The following is an 18,716-nucleotide window of genomic DNA, read 5'->3' on the forward strand; positions in this document are numbered from 1 at the left end:
GTGGTGGGCCGGGCCGGGGCGGCCGGTTAGCTTGGCTGCTTGGAGGAAAGGATAATGAGGCATGGGTTTGCTGTGGCCGGTTCATCTACTGTCAACTATGATGAACCTAAAGTAATGCAAGTATGATGCTGGTAATGCAGCTGGCAACGGAATGCTAGCGGATGCTCCAAGCGCCCGTAGGATTAAGATTATTTATGTCTCCTGAAATTTTCATTGAATATAATTCAAGCACTAGAAACATCGTATCGTTCGCCAATTTTTTGACCGGCTGGCGTTTTTTCCGTAGAGCGCCCTTGGGCAAATACCTAATTATCACGCAGGTGATTTATTTTTATTTTTTTGCTGGTAAGATTTAAGGTCAAATCAAGTCGCTGAGAGGAGATGAGGAAAAGCGGACGAATGCCACATTTTTGTGCATAAAGTCTCGATTAAAAAAAGGCTTAAAGTTATTATACGTGTAAGCTAAAAAAACAATAAGATCAGTTAAAGGGACCCTCCCACCTTAACATTAGATTTGAGTTGAGATAGCCAAAATGGGGTCCCTGACTCACAATTACCGGTTTCGGCACTCACAACATCGAGAAATGCCTTAAATCGGAAATATTGAATTTCAAAATTGAAGCATTTTGATTCAGAGGGGCTAATGCATAGGAATACCCCTCTGAATGTGTGACGTCAGCGCAGATATCTAGCGATTTTTAAATGTTTGACTAAAACGTTTTGTAGCACGCGGTGGTATATGCTGCTTTGCGCGCAACAAGTGCCGCACTTTCAGCTGCCAAACTATTGCTTCCAAATAAAGTCGCTAGGAACAGCGGAGATCCCAAAAAGTAAACAAAAGTAAAAGTCTAATATCTTGAAAACCGGTGAATGTTTTTTCGGTGAAATTTGGTAATTCGTTTTCGCTCTTTCTGAACCGAGCGACATCACTTTCATGCCAATTCATAAACTTTTTGAAGGTGGGAGGCTCCCTTTAATAAAAATATTTGACCCGAAATTGGCCTCTGTTTTCTCTGACCATGATTGCGTGTAAGACACAGGTCCAACCGGGTTCAACCCGACCCAACATGGTTCGGCTCCCCTTTTTTAATATAAATTTGGCCCGAACCTTTTGAATGAAAGGAATCATAAGGAAAGAGTCCCCACTAAGCTGAGCTTGTTGCGTTGACCCTACCCTTTACCCTCCGATCAAGCAATTCCTGGTCTATGGCAGAATTCAGAGTCCAAAGTTTAACCTTCCAGGCGGTGGGGGGGGGGGGGCATTTTTTTGCCCCCCCTTTAGTTTTTTTCGATATATCTCGAGAACCGCTGCGCCGATCGTCACCAAACTTTCAGTACCCTCCCGGGAGCAGCTAGCGCACATGGCGACCAAAATTTTTTCCAAAGGCTATGATAGGTTGGCCGCTATTGACGTCAGAGTGACGTCATTTTTGCCATTTTCGACCCAAAAAAAGGTTTCGCGGGAAGAGCTGTCAGGCCTACAGCTTTAGAGATACAGAAAAATGTTTCAGACATAAAAGGTGTGGAATTAAGAGGGCTACAAAACTGCTATTTAGGTTTTTCGAATTTTTTGGATTTTGACCCCCAAAAATCAAAAAATAGATTTTTTGAATATAATAGCCTAAAAATCCAAAAAGTTTTTTGAATTTCGAAAAAAACCGGAATATATGTGATAGCCCCTACCGCCTTCTATCTACATACCAAATTTGAAATCGATACCTCTTTTTTTGGCCAAGTTATAGCGAAAAAACTGTTCAAAATTGATGACGTCAAATTTTCAAACTCAATTTTTAGCAATTCTAGACCTCGTAGCGCAAAACAAAGACCACCATTAGACTCCCCGTGACGAGCTGCATCGAATCGATACCCATTTTATGCAAAAATATCAACTTTGAAATTTGACCTTTTTTGACCTGACCTTGACCTGACCTCCACCAGAAAGTGACCTAAACCGTACCTGATGGTCTTATAACCAACACCATTGAGTTGGAAATGAAAAACTGGCCATAAAACATGCATCACATAACCTTAGTAAAGTTGGGCTCATGTGGTGACCCTTGGTGACCTTTGGTGACCTGACCTGTGACCTGACCTGGTATGACCAGTGACCTCTAATAGCAACATATGTACTATACAACTGACGCCTTATCGCTGATTTTCGACAAAATGCGTTTTACTCGGTGTTATAGCGCTTTCCCTAGAAGCCCCGTGAACGGTGAAACATTTTATCTTTGACCTGATCTGTGACGTCATCGGTGACCCCGAGGTCAATGAAATTTGGTTTCCCTCGACAAATTTTACAGGGCTATCGAACGTCGTTTGAATTTTCCGGATCCGTCCAGTAGTTTCGGAGATACGGGGGGGGGGGCAAAAAAGTGCCCCCCCCCCACCGCGCGGAAGGTGGCTGGTAGGCCCACCGCCTGCCGGGTTAACGTGCGCACATAGCCGCGCAGGGCCGATCCCCTCACTGACTTCGCCTGGCAGCGGCCTGCCACCAACCACAACCATACCCGTCAGGAGCTCAAAAACGTCAAGCACACATCGCGTTTCGAACCCGGACTTTTGCAACCGGGACGTGCGCTCTCACCACACGGAGTCCAACGCCCTACCGACCGAGCTACTGGGACGGACAATTACCTAGGGGCTTCGCCTCGTGACATTGACAGACGTCAGACACTTTGGCCGAACTATAGCCGTAGCACTGAGCAAGCTGCGCAGGGCGATAGGTGCTCGTAGCGTTTAGGTTGGGTAACTTGTGAGCTGAACGCGATGTCGTGAGTTCGAGCCCCACTCCCGGGTCTGTTTTTTTTTTCTGGACACGAACCAAAACCTTTTCTTCTACTGCAACACAGACAAGCACGATGACATCTTTCGCCAACATCTTTCCCCAAAATCCTCTCAAAAAAGTCAAAGTTATCGCTTATAAATGTCTAGCTTAGTTTCATTTTTAAAGAAAATATTTTTGGTCATTTTCCTGGAGCCATTTTAACTCTTTCTTTTCGGATTCTTTTCGACCCGATAAACTCATCAAAACTGAACGTGCCAAATGAAAAAAATACCCAACTCAAATAACATTTTAGGAAAGCCTAAGACTGTCATCATGCAACTATCGACTGAATAGTTGCATGTTTTTAATACGTCCTAGATTTCAATTATCATTGTTCAAGATTTTGGCTGGAACAGGCGCTGCCTCTCGCTTGTCCGTTTGTTTGAGATAATGATTCCCTTCAGTCGCATTCTTGCTGGTTCCACATGAACAGGATACCACCATACCGGAGTGAACGCACCCGCAGCCATCATCCCCTCCCCTCAGCCTCGGCGCAGTGGCGGGCGTCCCACTCCCGGCGCTACGCACGCCCCATGCGCCGTGATACCGCGTCACTCCCCCTCCCTCCTTCCCCCACAATGACCGGTGACCTCACTTCCCTCGGGATTTGGACTCGCCCTACCCCGACCGTAGCGCCACGTGGTGGCTCTGGAGATCTTAAATAGACCCACTGTACATACAAAAGCAGCGTTACCGTAATTTCGTGTAACTTTGGCCACCGATGGCAACTTTGGCCCACGCCTGGAAAAAAATAACTTGTTTTGCTGTAGCTTTTTACTCTTACCTAGCGCAGAAAGATTGTTGTTATGGTTTGGTAAGATTGTTCATCGGTTACCTTTAGGAGCAGCCCTGAGTTGTTCCTAAGACCAAATTGAAGGGCTGGGGGGGGGGGCGGGGGGGGGGGGGGGGGTAGGACAACCCATGAAAAAATTAAGAGAAAATCAGGGTTGGCTAGGATCCATTGAGGACAGTAAACGGGTGCGCCAGTTTTGAACTTGTGCTTTCCAGCTTGTAGTGGTTAAGTAAGCTCGGGATACACAAAAGTACAGAAGGTAGCTATTTTCTTTAAAATTAAAATATAGGTGGACAATGTTGCCACACACTTTTAGATAAAAATCGGGCAACTTTGGCCCAGTTTGAAATCTGCCGCCCCTCTCCCTAGGATTTTTGTTCGCGATAGCTCCAAGCACGCGAGTGATATGGAGCTGAAACTTGGTTATTGCGGCTGGTGACTTTGAGAATATGGATTGCAAAGACAAAATCAAAGAAGTCCACTGCAGGCATACGTTGCTAACAGATCACTGAGTTATTGAGGCTTAACCAAAAAAGTGGGCCAAAGATGCACGAAAATACGGTAACAGAAAGTATTCCAGCGCGGAACGGAACTTTGTCTATAAAACGAAGGACTGTCCATTCAGCCGGGAAGACTGGTCAGTTAAGTGGGGGACGGGGTTCCCACTCGTACCCGCGGGTTGGGGCACGGCTTGCTGCGGTCGAGCCAGGGCGGCGCGGCGCACTCATCCTTGACCTCACAGCGTCCGGAGGACTCGCACCAGCCGCAGTTGAAGCGCGGCTCGAGCGCCAGACACTCGCCACAGTTGTCGGCCATGCGGGCGCACTGGTACACCAGCACTGGGACAGAGAGGGAATCGGTCATAAAGAGCACTGCAACGGGGCGGGGATCTGGTCAAACTAGGGGACCGGTCACAGGGGGCACTGGTCACATGAGCACGGAAATGGGCCGGGGGTCAGTCACAGCCGCGGTCCGTCCATACCGCTGATCTGTCACACCCATAGCCTCGGCCTGTGTTACCAATGTGGAACACGCTGGTACCTGAATTGAGAACAAAGGAATGTGTTTACTGTTCACAAAGGGATGTGTTTACTGTTCACCCGTGCCACAGATACAAAGTCTTCTTTTAAACTTCGAAGGATAATAACAAATAATAACGCATAAAGTAGTTCAAAAACAACTGAAAAGGTAAACAAATTCCTGTTTGTGCTGTCTATAAGTAAACAAAGATGGAAAATACAAAGATTATAGTGCCCGCTGGATTTACTTCGCTCAAAACCGCATTGCATATTTAGATAAAATGAACATACAAAACTGTATTTCATGGTTGTGTTCTTCCGGCCTTCGTTCGGTGTTCTTCTTATTTATAGTCACCGTGCTTCCGGCCTGTTCTAGCATTGCGTATTGAGCGGCCTCAGGAGCAATTTGTGGACGGGGTGATGACACTGCGGTTTGTCATTTGCTTTTATGGCTATCCAGAGGGCTGTTTCATACCATCGAGGTCGCGCGAGCAATTAGTGGCGTATGCTTCACGTGACGGTAGGGACCAAAAATGATCCAAAGAATGAGATCACGAACTAGAACGAACAACACGAAGGGCAGATAGACACAAAGGCCAGAGTCACTACAGGCGTCCACAGACCACAGCCAAATGCACGCGTGTTAGATATTTGCATAATTAGAGACATAAAAGCCACATCGGAATTCATGTCCGAAAAGAGTCACCAAATGCCTTCTGGATACTCATCAGCTCCGGATAGCCACATTCAGGTACGGTTGAAGTTTACCGGGTACATATCACAGAACCCACCAGGCCCAGATCAGATTTGGTCCCCAGCCTTTTGCGGATTGCTGACTGAGGTAGATTAGCCGGCACTCACTGCATTCAATATCCAACTGGACAGGCACCGGGCACTAAACGGTGCTTGATACACGAACCACGGTCCCCACTTCACGAGTAACACTCACACAGCACGTCAGGCAATTTTTCATAACCACTTGACAAAGGCTTCCCCTCGGCCTTTCCTATTCCCATCAATAAAGAAAGGCACGAACACGGAACAAGCCCTGCACACACACGAACACAAGCGGACACAAAATCCGTGCGCCGACCAGCTTGCCAACATTTCGGTCGCCTGTCGCGCCACACTTTTACAACCGGAGCGACAAATGGACGGGCATTTAGCCACCATGCATCATTGCCACAATTAATCTGGATAGCTGGCATGAATTCAACTCGGGCAAGGCTATGGCGAATTAGGGTGGCGACGAATGGAAGGGCGGCGATAGCGATGGCGGTAAGTCCAACGCTGAGCCATCGAGCCAAAGTGAAGGCCGAAGGACGAGGACGTTCAGGCAATGACGATGACAACAGCTCCGGCCCAGTGGCAACAGCGTTACCGTGTCAGATTGGACCCATCCAATCTGCTCACCCAGGTCCCAGCGTGGCGATTAAATAAAATATGCTAACTATTCTACACATTTAAAAGCAGGCACACGATTGCAAATGAGATCAATGACAATAAACATCCGCTCACCATAAACATCGCACGCTTTTGGGAGTCATCGGGCGTTAGGCACCATCCCTCGGGTCTTATCCATCAGTAAGCTCCAACCTCGCACCGCTTATCGCTCAGTACCCACCTCTCAGATCTTTGGTTCCACCCCCCGGTAGTTCGGTACCCACCTCGCACATCCTCAGGGTTGTCCAGCGGTTTTCCGCTGCCCCAGATGACGGCGAACGCCGCTGTGATGTTGGGCTGTTTGCCCAGGTAGTCGAACTTCATCTCGTCGCAGTAGATGTCGCTGCCCAGCAGCTGGGCAGGCACCGTGGTCACCCGGCCCTCGATGTTGAACTGGCACACGAACCTGTCCTGGGCGATCAGACGCTGTGGATGGTAGAGGGAGGAGGGGTGGTTAGATGGCAGTCCATGGGGGAGAGAGAGAGGGAGAGAGAGGGGAGAGAGAGAGAGAGAGAGAGAGAGAGAGAGAGAGAGAGAGAGAGAGAGAGAGAGAGAGAGAGAGAGAGAGAGAGAGAGAGAGAGAGAGAGAGAGAGAGAGAGAGAGAGAGAGAGAGTGTCGGGAGTCTGCAGTCCACTACAATTCCACAGTAATTCCGCGGTAAAGACGAGAAACCCAGACGGCAATCGATCAGCGTCCCACGGCGGGCCAAAAACACCAGCCGCGGCCACACCACTAATACAGACCTCGCGCGCCGCCATTTCAGGTCATTAATCAGGCCTGAGCCGCGGCTTTGGACGATAGAGCAAACAGCCATTGATGTCTGGGTGCCAGCAGTGGCGGCTTTAGTCCAGTTAGCACCACCAGAACCATTAGCGAAATCCACTCAACACTTCGGCTGGTTTTTAATCACGGATCGCCAATAACTACCACAAACCACCAGTGGCGGCCGCATCCGGGCGCTGACCCCGACCCCGACCCAGGTCACACTCACCGCGATGTTCTCGACCTTGACCTTGATGTTGCGCTTGGTGCCGGAGGGCACCAGGATCTCTGTGGTGCCGTGCGCCGTGGTGTTGATCTTTGGACAGAAGCCGGGCCCGCTGCGAATGCTCGGTCCGATCCGCTGCGGGGCGGATAGGCAACGGTCACAAGTCACAATCTGATTATGGCGGCCAAATGGATATCACAACAGGTGTGCTTAGGACGATCGGTGAGGTCTGGTGGTCTAGCGAAGTAGAGCACAATCGCTTTCAACAAGAGGATGCGACATTTCGTTGTGACGACACACAAATCTTTCCTCTTGCATTTAGTCCCTTGACGATGTCCCTTGTTCACACTTATCTTCAGTCCGGTAACGAGAATACCCCCTGTCCCCTCCCCTTACCTTCAGTCCTGTGATGACAATGTCGTTACGCCTGTCCTCCGCTTACCTTCAGTCCTGTGATGACAATGCGTTACGCCAGTTTCCGTCTTACCTTCAGTGCTGTGATGGCAATGTCGTTACGCTTGTTCCCGTCTTACCTTCAGTCCCGTGACGAGGATGTCGTTGCGGCAGTTCTCGGCCGTGTCGTGCGTACACCGGTGGCCGTCCACACACCAGTCACACGGGAAAGGCGCGCTCACACACTGGCTGCACTGCTGGTACCGGTTGCAGTTGTAGAACTCAAAGTCGGTGGCCACAAAGTCGGGACCGTTCGTCATCCGTACTGACAGCTTCGCCTGGATGTAGTCTGTAGGGCGAGAGAGAAGGGATAGTTAATGAGCTTCGCCTGGATGTAGTCTGAAAGGCGGGAGAGAAGGGAAAGTTAATGAGCTTCGCCTGGATGTAGTCTTAAAGGCGGGAGAGAAGGGATAGTTAGCGGGCCTTGCTTGGATCTAGTATGTAGGGAGAGAGAGAAAAAGGGATATTTAATGAGCTTCGCCTGGGTGCAGTTTATAGGGGGAGAAAAAGAGATAGTTTGACATCAGACCAGAAAAGACACGGTTTACTTTCATCCACACACACTGTCAAGTGTCAACTATCGTCGTCAAAGATTAGAGACATCAAAGAAACATTTTCCTAGCATGTATTATGCAAGCAGTACTCGGCAACGGCATCTTGCAATAGACGAAGTAACAAGCCGTGAATAAACTGACAAACAGTGTGCTGTGGTAATGATAGATGGATGAACGAAATGTGCATAATCGCATCGGACTTTATAAATGTCATGACGCTTTTGGCATTCTGATTCATGTGCACACCAAAAATAATATTCATAGCTAAATTCATGTTAGAAAAATAACGTTTGAATGCAACACCACATGGTTTCCAGCCGTCAACTTCCTGGACTGAAGTATCATCTCACTCAGGAACACCCTCCTGCACCGCACACTTTATTGCCCGCCATTTCAGTGGCGGAACCCTCCAACAAGTTCACCATCATAATAAAAGACTCCAAAGTTGTCTTTATTTGATAACATGTTTTTCCCTACGGCGGAAACTTTGCCAGGGCATTCGGGGTGAGCCGAACCGGCTCGATTAGACGCGCATTACGCAGAAAAGCCCGACGGAAGTTTGGCGGGGGCGGTGCTGAAACAATCTCGAAACAATCTGACCGAGGGTATCACCGGAGAGCGCCGCGGATTTCCTGAGGGGCTGCAGAGGTACACATATGGGAATATCCGCAGAATAGACACCGGAGGACGGAGTGGCACTGTCACCCCAGCGGGGAGTATCAGCGGGGACCGGCACTGGTGCCACCAGCCGACCATAACCAACCCAGTGGCGGGCTGCTGGCATGGTTCGGCAGATCAGGCCACCAAGCCCAAGCCGGTGCCAGCCTACGTCCGCAATCCATCACTCCAACCGTAGACTAACTGGATCAATTCCATAAGACATCCATCTACTCAGGCTGTCCGTTCCAACCAACATTAGTCCCGAGTTTGTTTCTTTTGCTTCAACATGGTGCATCATCAAATCATATTTAAACTGACAGAAAAACAGTTACTTCGGAAAACTTTCTGTTTTCCCAGCCTCTACCACTGAGCAGACCTGTGGCGGCGGGGGTAGCTGGGCTGGACTCAGAGACAAACGATGTGTTACACACGCTGTGACATTCGGCCGGCCCGACTGCCACTCTGCCGCCGCAGCGCCCGACAAACACGACACCAAATTGAATCGGGTCCGGCACACGGGACACGTGCGCCACGTGACGGCCACGTGCCGCGAGCCGCCGCCGTCAGTTCCAGGGGCGTGTGTCGAACGTCCGACCGAGTCTAATCCGACATTAAATAGATGTATATACGGCCCGGAGCTCGAACCGCCCCTGAATGACAATGAAATTGATACTGGGTGGACGGAAACACTTAATGCGAGTCCTGTCCGTCTCGCACACAGGGCGCCCACGGAGGACATGCCGTTCCGAACGGTGGTATTGGCAGCTGCGGGCTCCGCCGACATCCACTCAGCATTGTCCGCTGTGCCAGCCGACAGCCACGGCCCTCGGACAGCCACGGCCCTCGCCTCGGCCCCGCCCACCGCCAGCATTCTCCCAGAGCTTCCGCTGAGCGACAGCCATATTAGGGAAAATGACTCGCAGTGGTTAGAAGCCACTCGAAGGCGAAATGCTTAGATCTATAATAGCAGCAGCTTACGTAAGAGCCATCAACTGCCAAGTTTCCCAAAATGGAAACCTGTTACTCCCACCTAGCTACTGACGGAATTCATGATTCAACACTCGAAGACTTCGTTTCTGTCGCCCCCGTGGCACGACCCAGCCCTCTCTCGTTCTATCACTGGGGAGACACCACGCCCACCACCCATCGGCGTCAGCTCCGGGTGGCCGGGCGGCCCGCCGACCAACTTCCCCGTCTGTCAACACTGGCGCAAAAACAGCGGGACGGATGGCCGGGCCGATCGGTGCCGGCACCAATCCCGGCGGGCGCGACCCGATCGGTCGCCGGCGACGCCCGGCTTGTTTGCCGCTGCCGGAGACGGCCGCGTTTCGATTCGACTCCGCGAGACGAGCTCGTCGGGCCGACGTCTCGAAAACAGACTCGCAGATGGATGGCGGTAACTTTTAGAATAGAGACACACGCTCGGTGAGGGCACTTTTCATTCGGTCGGCAGGTCGGCTCAAGTCTCATACCGATCCTTCGATAGGATGTATGCAGTTGCTAATAAGGACACCAGCCGGGACGTCCTTTCGAGACTATCCCAGAAACATGTCAATGAGCGGTGGACTAATCCTGTCTTGGTCACCCAGCATTACATTTTACCACTTAGAAGGGGCCTAACCGCTCCTCTGCTACCGAGCAGTGGCGGACATCGAGCCCTGAGGTCCGCCCCCGTTGGCGTCTCTCCCCTGCAAGAGTCCTCTTTCCGCATTGTCCTCTTCCCCATCATTCTAACGTCACACTAGCCACTCACACACCGCCTGTGTCGGTCCTCATTTCCCGCCCACCCTGGCCACCAGTTCGGCCACCACACCGCAGCAACCACTCGAGGCCGCTGTCGCGTGCGCACGGCCAATAACCCAGCGCCCGGGAGTCAAGTTGGCCCGTCCAGGGGCCGCCGCCTCCTCCACCCAGCCAGGTGAGCGCTCTGTGACGGGCCAACTTGGCCAATATCGGCCCGGCTGACGGCGCGAGATTAAGATGAGGCCGGCGGCCGAGTGGCGAGGCGGTCCGCCCCGGCGCGGCGCCGCACCGGTGACCCCCCTGACCTGACCGGTACGAATCAATACGGGCCCGGCAACAGATTCCGCCGGCTCCGCGAACTGGGCTGCCACCGGGCTCTGGGGAGGGGCGGCGGCGATATGCATCAGGGTAAACGGATGACGTAAGGTAAGATCGCTCGACCATGGCGCAATAGGTAACGGAAGGACAGATATGCTATCGGTCTTGGTTCATGAGAAACAGCTACACACAACCTACTCAGATCCACCGACTTCTTTGAACTTACAATGGGTATTCAATCATATGGACAACTGAAGTCACCCATTTGCCAACAGGCCACTTGTGATACCAAGCCATGCGTCAATACTGTACTTTAGCACTTCCGCCGGCTCTGAGTAGAGTGGATAGGAATTTAGACCTAGCATCGGCCACTTTTATAACGCAGTCGATTCAGTAAACACCTTCCTTAAAACAATCGCTGCAACCCCATCATCGCCACAATATTTTCTTTTTTCAAACAAACAAGTTTTTGAAGTGGAAGTTACGGTCCAGTCACAGCATTCGTGGAAACTTTTCTCATTAAACAAATTCTACAGCATTTCACATTTCGTTTCTCAGCAGCCGTGTGAGGATATGAACCACCGCCAGCAATCTACAATCTCCCACAAACACTGAGGTGCGGCTACACTATCAACAGCCACACAACATCAAAAGGAACACCTCCGTAATAAACGACATTCCACCAGAGAAGAGACTGTCGAGTCCGACATCCCGCCAGCGCGCAGACAGCACTGTCGAGCCCCACGGACCAGCACACCGTACTGTCGAGTCCGACATCCCGCCGGGACCCAGACAGCACCGTCTAGCCCGCCGCCACGCCGCCGCCGCCGATTACCATATAGATGAGTGCACCGTGTCGTCTGGTGTCAGCCAGCCCCAAGTTCGAGAGCCCAACGAGTGCCCGAACATTCATTACAGGACTCCGGACAAGTGTGGGGAGTCGGTTTGTTCTTTCGAAGTTTACAGGATATGAAGTCGACTCTTATTAAATAGAAGTTGTTAGAGCTTCATGGCTTGTCACTTATCAATGCTTCAATGCTTCTGCTGCTATGCTAATACTACGGACTGCCCTGTCGCGGGCACAATGTCATAGTCTGTCATCGGCACTGAGTGTGTCCTCTGGATGGGGTATAGCAGTAGGACCAGCCACGCTGCAGCTTCTGGTACGCTCAGAAAACAAGCCGTTATGACATACGAGGCGGCAATACGACCATCATACGGTTTGCCAGGCAAACGTCAGGAGGGAGCCTGGCAGGAAGATAGAGAAGAAATGTCAGTCGCTGATGTTATCGGCACAGGCCGTTATCCATTCGGCAAGCACACGGTATCAGGTGGTGAAACCCCATTTTCAAGGCATGTCAGAAGGTATGCGAGTAGTTCATGCTATCTGAGGAAGCCCCTCATATCACACACCAGCTGTCGAATGGCGAGCCACTGTGTCGCCAGCCGTCTAAATCGGTTCACCTCACGAGGCGGCCTCACTCGATGGCAGTCTTCTTGACAGAATGCTCAATTGCTCAGTCCCACACACACCCAAGCGCGCTCAGGTGCTATAACCATCACCTATCATTAATGATTAAACCAGCCGTGACTAGGAGCGCCTAAGACGGACGAGCATCCCTCCCGACCATGCCGGTCAGTGGACAGACCCGTCAGCGGGGTGTTCGCTAAAAATATCCCAGCGACAGCCCGACCCGATCGGCTCTTGGTTCATATTTTAGCGCCGTGGTTCCCTCACAAGGTTCCCAACACCCCTAACCTGTAGGGGTCAGCGGTTCACCCGGTCACCAAGGCCGCTGTTGGTTGGCGACCACTCAGCGACAGTCGCCTGTTAGCCGGGCGACATGATAAACTGCCGGTGGACAGTGGACAGCTAACGACAGCAGCAGCCGGGGGTTCCACAGTTCCCGATAGCTCGGACCGTGCTGACAGCAGAAGCCACCGAGCGTGATAGGGCAGCAGCGCGGCTCCATATATTGGATGAAGTTCACCGCTGCCTGCAACCTCCCCTCCCAGTGATCAATGCTGTGACAAATGACTAGGTCACGACCGGTATGACCACGACTGACGGCAGGAAGGCATAACTGCCGGCACGGCGGCCACACATCATCCTCCGGACGTGTCAGCGCCAGAAGCGAACACGGTCTACTGCGGCGGCCCGCGGTTGGTATTACATGTCTACATCACGGAGGCAAATTAGCTCCGCCCGGGCACATGTCAGTGGAAGTGACATTGGCTCATCGTAACCAGAATAGACACACACGCCGCTCGAAATGCACGCGTCCCAATATAACCACGGCAAACACGGATCAGCGAAGCCTTGTTAAAGCAGCCAGCGCCAGCGGATCATGTAAATCAATAGAGCAAATATTGGAGCACTAACCCGCGCCCTGGTGGGGGGGGGGGGGCTATTTTTTGCCCCCCCTCCAGACTTTTCGATATATCTCCAGAACCGCTGCGCCGATCGTCACCAAACTTTCAGTACCCTCCCGGACATCAATTTTACACATTGTGACCAAAAATTTATCCAAAGGCTATGATAGGTTGGCCGGAAATGACGTCAGAGTGACGTCATGTTCTGCCGTTTTCGACCCAAAAAAGGGTTTCGCGGGAAGAGCTGTCAGGCCTATAGCTTTGCAAATACAGAAAAACGATAAAGACATAAAAGCTGTAGAATCGACAGGGCTACAAAACTGCTATCTCGGATTTTTGAAATTTTTGGATTTTGACCCCCAAAAATCAAAAAATAGATTTTTTGATTATAATAGCCGAAAAATCCAAAAAGTTTTTTGAATTTCGAAAAAACCGGAATATATGTGATAGTCCTTACCGCCTTCTATCTACATACCAAATTTGAGATCGATACCTCTTTTTTTGGCCACGTTACAGCGAAAAAACTGTTCAAAATTGATGACGTCAAATTTTCAAACTCATTTTTTTGCAATTCTAGACCTCGTAGCGCAAAACAAAGACCACCATTAGACTCCCCGTGACGAGCTGCATCGAATCAATACCCATTTTATGCAAAAATATCAACTTTGAAATTTGACCTTTTTTGACCTGACCTTGACCTGACCTCCACCAGAAAGTGGCCTAAGCCGTACCTGACAGTCTTATAACCAACACCATTGAGTTGGAAATGAAAAATTGGCCATAAAACATGCATCGCACAACCTTAGTACCTAAAGTTAGGTTCATATGTGACCTGACCTGTGACCCTTGGTGACCTGACCTGTGACCTGGTAATGTCAGTGACCTCTTATAGCAATATATGTACTAGGCAACTGACGCCCTATCGCTGATTCTCGACAAAATGCGTTTTCTTCGGTGTTATAGCGCATTCCCTAGATGACCCGTAAACGGTGAAACATTTCATCTTTGACCTGACCTGTGACGTCATCGGTGACCCCGAGGTCAATGAAATTTGGTTTCCCTCGACAAATTTGACAGGCCTTTCGAACGCCGTTTGAATTTTGCGGATCCGTCCAGTAGTTTCGGAGATACGAGGGGGGGGGCAAAAAATAGCCCCCCCCCCACCAGGTCGCGTTATAAACAGACCCCACCAGGGCGCGGGCTAATAAGCTGGAGCTATAATAAGGATATTTAGCCGGATCAGATTTAGTCAGAGAGGGCACCTGATTGATGGTTTATACGCCGGCCGAGCTGAGCAGGTGCAGCAGCTCTCTAAGAGCACTGCAGTTTTCTGGAAGGCGTAATTGAAACACAAATAGCCGTGTTACCAACAGCACGTTAGGAACACCGAGCCAAGTTGGAACCGAATCACCAAGGGTGGTTACCAGACTGGGCCTGCCATCGCCTCGCCTCTATGTCAGTCTCCAGCGCATCGAGAGCCCCATCTTCGAGTAGCTCCCAAACTCGCGGCAGCCAATCATCTCACCAATCACTTCTGAAAGTTTAACTCCTGGAGTAGCTTCTTAAACAGCTTCAGTGTGTCTACCATACAGACATATTTACTATTATAGAGACTGAAATAAAAGTTAAGTATAAAAAGAAAACAGAAGCTAGCGCACTGAGCCGGGTCCTTCTTTGAGCATTTCTCAGCATGGTTCTCGTGCGATGTGCGGTGCATGTAGTGCACAGTGCCCTCCCCCCCTACTCATGCTGTCCTGAGGGTATCTGCAGCAGCAGGTCGGTCCACCCCTCCCCTGCCCCCCTACTCTCGTTGTCCAGAGGGGAAGAGTCTGTGTCCCTGTCCTTTCCCCCGGTTCACTCACGCTGCCCGGAGGGTATCTGCAGCAGGTCGGTCCACCCCCTCCCTTGCCCCCTAGTTACTCTCATTGTCCAGAGGGGATGAGTCTGTTTCCCTGTCCTTTCCCCCGGTTCACTCACGCTGCCCGGAGGGTATCTGCAGCAGCAGATCGGTCCACCCCCAGTCCCCTGCCGCCCTACTCTCATTATCCAGAGGGGATGAGTCTGTGTCCCTGTCCCCCTCCATACTCACGCTGCCCGGAGGGTATCTGCAGCAGCAGATCAGTCCGCGGCGTGGTGCACATCAATGTATCCGGTCCCGTCTTTGTGGCGTTGGTGATGAGCGTCTTGCCCATCAGTGTGAAGGCGCAGAGGAAGCCGCCCGACTGCTGCACGTTCGGCAGGTTGTTGATGGTCAGCGTCAGCTGTAACAGGGCCAGGGAGATGGTCAGAGCCGGCGGACCGAGTGAAGCGGAGAGGTGAGAGCAGATGTTAGGTGCCGGGCGCTGAAACGTCTCGAGAAACGCGACGCGGAGTTAAACGAGGATAGCATTGTTCGTGAAACAGAAGACTATAGCACTCGGCTCATGAATTCGGTCAATACATTTTCGAAACACCACCCATCCCAACTTTGAGATTGGGCAAATGTAATTGTCAGTGGTAGGTAGGTGTGGTGATAGCCTACAAGACCCGGCGGAAGACGACTTTGGCCTCAACTTCCGGAGGCCCACGGTGACTCATTCCCAAACTCCTTCACATCAGCATACCAAGCAAGCACGCCACGCCTGTCGGCATCTGTTCAGTCCATCACGGAACCTTCTGCACTCTACAGCCCACATGGATCGTCACGTAACACCGCATTCCTGGCCCACACGGACCGTCACGTAACACCATACCACCAACATTCCTAGTTCAGATGGATCATACCGCCACACCACCCGCATCTCCATTCCACTTGAACCATCCCATACATACCACCACATTCTTAACACACCGCCCCCTACCACCAACACGTGTCGAGCCCACAGACCTCTCCCAGCCGTGTCTGGCCAGACGCCGATCCTTACGAGCCCCGCTGCAGGGGTGTGGGAAGGCACCAGCTGTGGCGCCCCGGTCAGCGCACAGCCGATTGGCCAACATAATTAGTCCGAGCTGTCATAATGCGGACGGCATAATCGGTAATTAGACACACTTCACGGGCCACCCCATAGACCACATCATTCGTCATTGGGAGGGATGAATGGGAGTGGATACAATTGTTAATATCGCACAGCTGTTCTATATGATAGGAGCTCTCGGCAGCGAAAGTGGCGAGCCGCTGCGAATGATAGATGTTGTGTAGTTAATGGGTGTGCCTGTATTTGTAACGTAAAGGGTCAGACAGCACAGGCCACGGCGGGCCTTCGCTGCTGCTGCCCCCACCAGACGCGGCGGTGGGTCTTCGCTGCTGCTGCCCCCGCCAGCCGCGGCGCGCAACAGATGTGGGCGAGTCGACCGACAAGTCAATAACGGGGCAGAACAGGCAGTCGGTCGGTCTGTCGGTCGGTCAGCCTGGGTAACTGGGGAAGAACCACTGCCCCAGGAGAGTCAGAAAAGAGGTGGAATAAGCAATATGTGTGGAGGCAGGGGAGCTACGGTAGGATAGGACTAGGAGAGGCTGTAGAATCATCGAAGGAGCGAATATGATGGAGAGTTGATCTTCCAAAGCCTAATCGGATTCCAGTCTGCTTCAAAAAAGTACTTTTTGCAAGCGCGTTAAAAGGTAGTCGCAGTGACAGCGATCAGTGATCTAGCTTATCAAGAACAAAATTCACGGACCGGAAGCCAGCAGCGGGGAGTAGTAGCAGCAGGCGCTATCAGCGGCATAGCATTAGCAGCCGCGGCTGGACACAGTCGTCGGATTGATGAGGGAGGCGGGCAGGCCGAGCAACCATGAATCCGCCCAGCTGGGCCCCGCGGCCGCCACCTCTCATTGTCGCCATGGCAACCGTAATCGGCAACAAACACCATGGCAAAAACAGCTAATCACCCCATCATCACGCCATTTTTGCACCAGCTTATTAACTAAGCGATGGGATTTAAACTGACCCTGACCAGCCATTGCCACCTGGACCTCACAGAGTTCATTCAGAGTGGCCGGGCCCGGCGGGTCGCCGCACCCACTACCCGACCTCTGCAGGTGCATATTCCACCGGCGACCGGTCGCACCTGGCACTCCCGGCCGTCGCCAGTGATTGATCATGTGGCATCGCGCGCCGAGAATGGGCCCGGCAGGATAATGGGCACTTGGTGCGATGACCGGCGAGGTGGCTAGTGTAGCAGCAGCCGGGGCCGGGGCCGGCGCCCGCGGCCGCCAACCTCCTCTGTTTGCTGCCGCGCAGCCGTGAGCACCCGCTCTTGATCGAGCACTTTTTGCAACGGCCTGCGCCCGAGAGTAGCGTTTTTCAGAGAAAATCCGCCGCCGAGGCGAGCTGTTTTCGGCGTCCGAGAGGCACTAATTAAAGAACATAGAGCCGGGTGCGCCCACTTGGGCGCGAGGGCACAACAGCGGCGAGAGAAGCCGCGAGAGCCGTGCCAAATTCGAAACCCGACGAGACAGTGATGTAAAACAGGGCTGGTAGCCCGGCGGCCTGGAATAGGAACGTCCGCTGGCGGTTGCAGTGGAAACTGCAGTATATTGAACGGCTAGGAGTTATGAAACACACTGAAAAAATAAATGAAAATGCCTATAGTAAAAACCAACAATACTGCATTAGCTTCCAGGCAACCAGACCAGAACAGTCAACAACACTCGCAAAATAAGAATAAAACTATTTCCTACAACACTTCTCGTCGACAGGCAATCAACACTCGAGCCTCGCCGACCCCACATCCTCGGCTCTCATTTGCTCCCCACTACGACATAATATCGTGCTGCTGCGTGGCATAGTGATGAACCGCGCCACTGAACGGCTGGGCTGGGAGAACTGGGAGAACGACTCGCCCGTTGCCGTGGCGAATCAGAGGCGCTGGGTGGGGGACGTGGGTGACATCGGGCTCCCGTGCTGGCTATCAGAGACAGCTGCTGCCAAAACATGGCCCGAATCACCACTGCCGGCGGTGGCAACAGCGTGGGACGGCACGACGGTCATGGGGTCATGGCCGTCCCGAGAATAAGTCAAGAACAGCCGTTCGCATATTGAGGAAAGGAACAGACAAATGGAAAGGCGTGCAGTACCAATTTGGAATGTTTTGAGTCATGGTCATGATATCCTATTCGACAATCGAGACATGAACATCTCAATTCGAGATATGTGTGAGAGGGATGCGACATACAAATGATTCAGGATGCGGTAGGGTCGACGTTTCTTCATCCCTGATAAAATCTAACCCAAATGATGCACCTTTGAACGGCAGTTCGGATGCCTTTCAAAGCCGAGTTAGAGCCGCTGGTCACCGACCGTCCTGGCCGTGGTGGCCTGTAATTACCCATACTGACCGTCCTAGCGGTGGTGGCACAGACTCCCCATACTGACCGTCCTGGCCGTGGTGGCCTGCAGCTGGTGTGGCGACACCGACTCGATGGTCGTACACCGGTCCGACTTGTAGTTGATCCAGTAGAGCACGTCCTTGGCCGCGTCCTGGCAGTCGCTGCGGATGCTGCATCTGAAACGGTAAGAACGGGGAGCGTCAGTTGTGAATGCTAACAATATAGGATGAAAACAGGCT

At 51.9% G+C, this 18,716-nt stretch overlaps 1 protein-coding gene across 4 annotated transcripts in view; it reads right to left on the reverse strand.

Annotated features, from left to right (window-relative positions):
* The window catches only part of LOC122382513 (plexin-A2-like), a 115,776-nt gene that overhangs the window by 13,066 nt on the left and 83,994 nt on the right, over positions 1-18,716 (reverse strand). For 3 of the 4 annotated variants that reach the window (XM_043367922.1, XM_043367921.1, XM_043367923.1), the window contains 6 exons: positions 18,524-18,653; positions 15,262-15,433; positions 7,605-7,813; positions 7,075-7,206; positions 6,307-6,508; positions 4,293-4,459 (listed from right to left, as the gene is read on the reverse strand). In XM_043367922.1, coding sequence (XP_043223857.1) covers positions 4,293-4,459; positions 6,307-6,508; positions 7,075-7,206; positions 7,605-7,813; positions 15,262-15,433; positions 18,524-18,653 — 1,012 coding nt within the window. The remainder of the gene's footprint in view (positions 1-4,292; positions 4,460-6,306; positions 6,509-7,074; positions 7,207-7,604; positions 7,814-15,261; positions 15,434-18,523; positions 18,654-18,716) is intronic. The other variant, XM_043367924.1, reaches the window with a different exon arrangement.

Source organism: Amphibalanus amphitrite, unplaced genomic scaffold (assembly GCF_019059575.1).
Source record: "Amphibalanus amphitrite isolate SeventyFive unplaced genomic scaffold, NRLGWU_Aamphi_draft 000141F_arrow, whole genome shotgun sequence".
Lineage (NCBI taxonomy): Eukaryota > Metazoa > Arthropoda > Thecostraca > Balanomorpha > Balanidae > Amphibalanus > Amphibalanus amphitrite.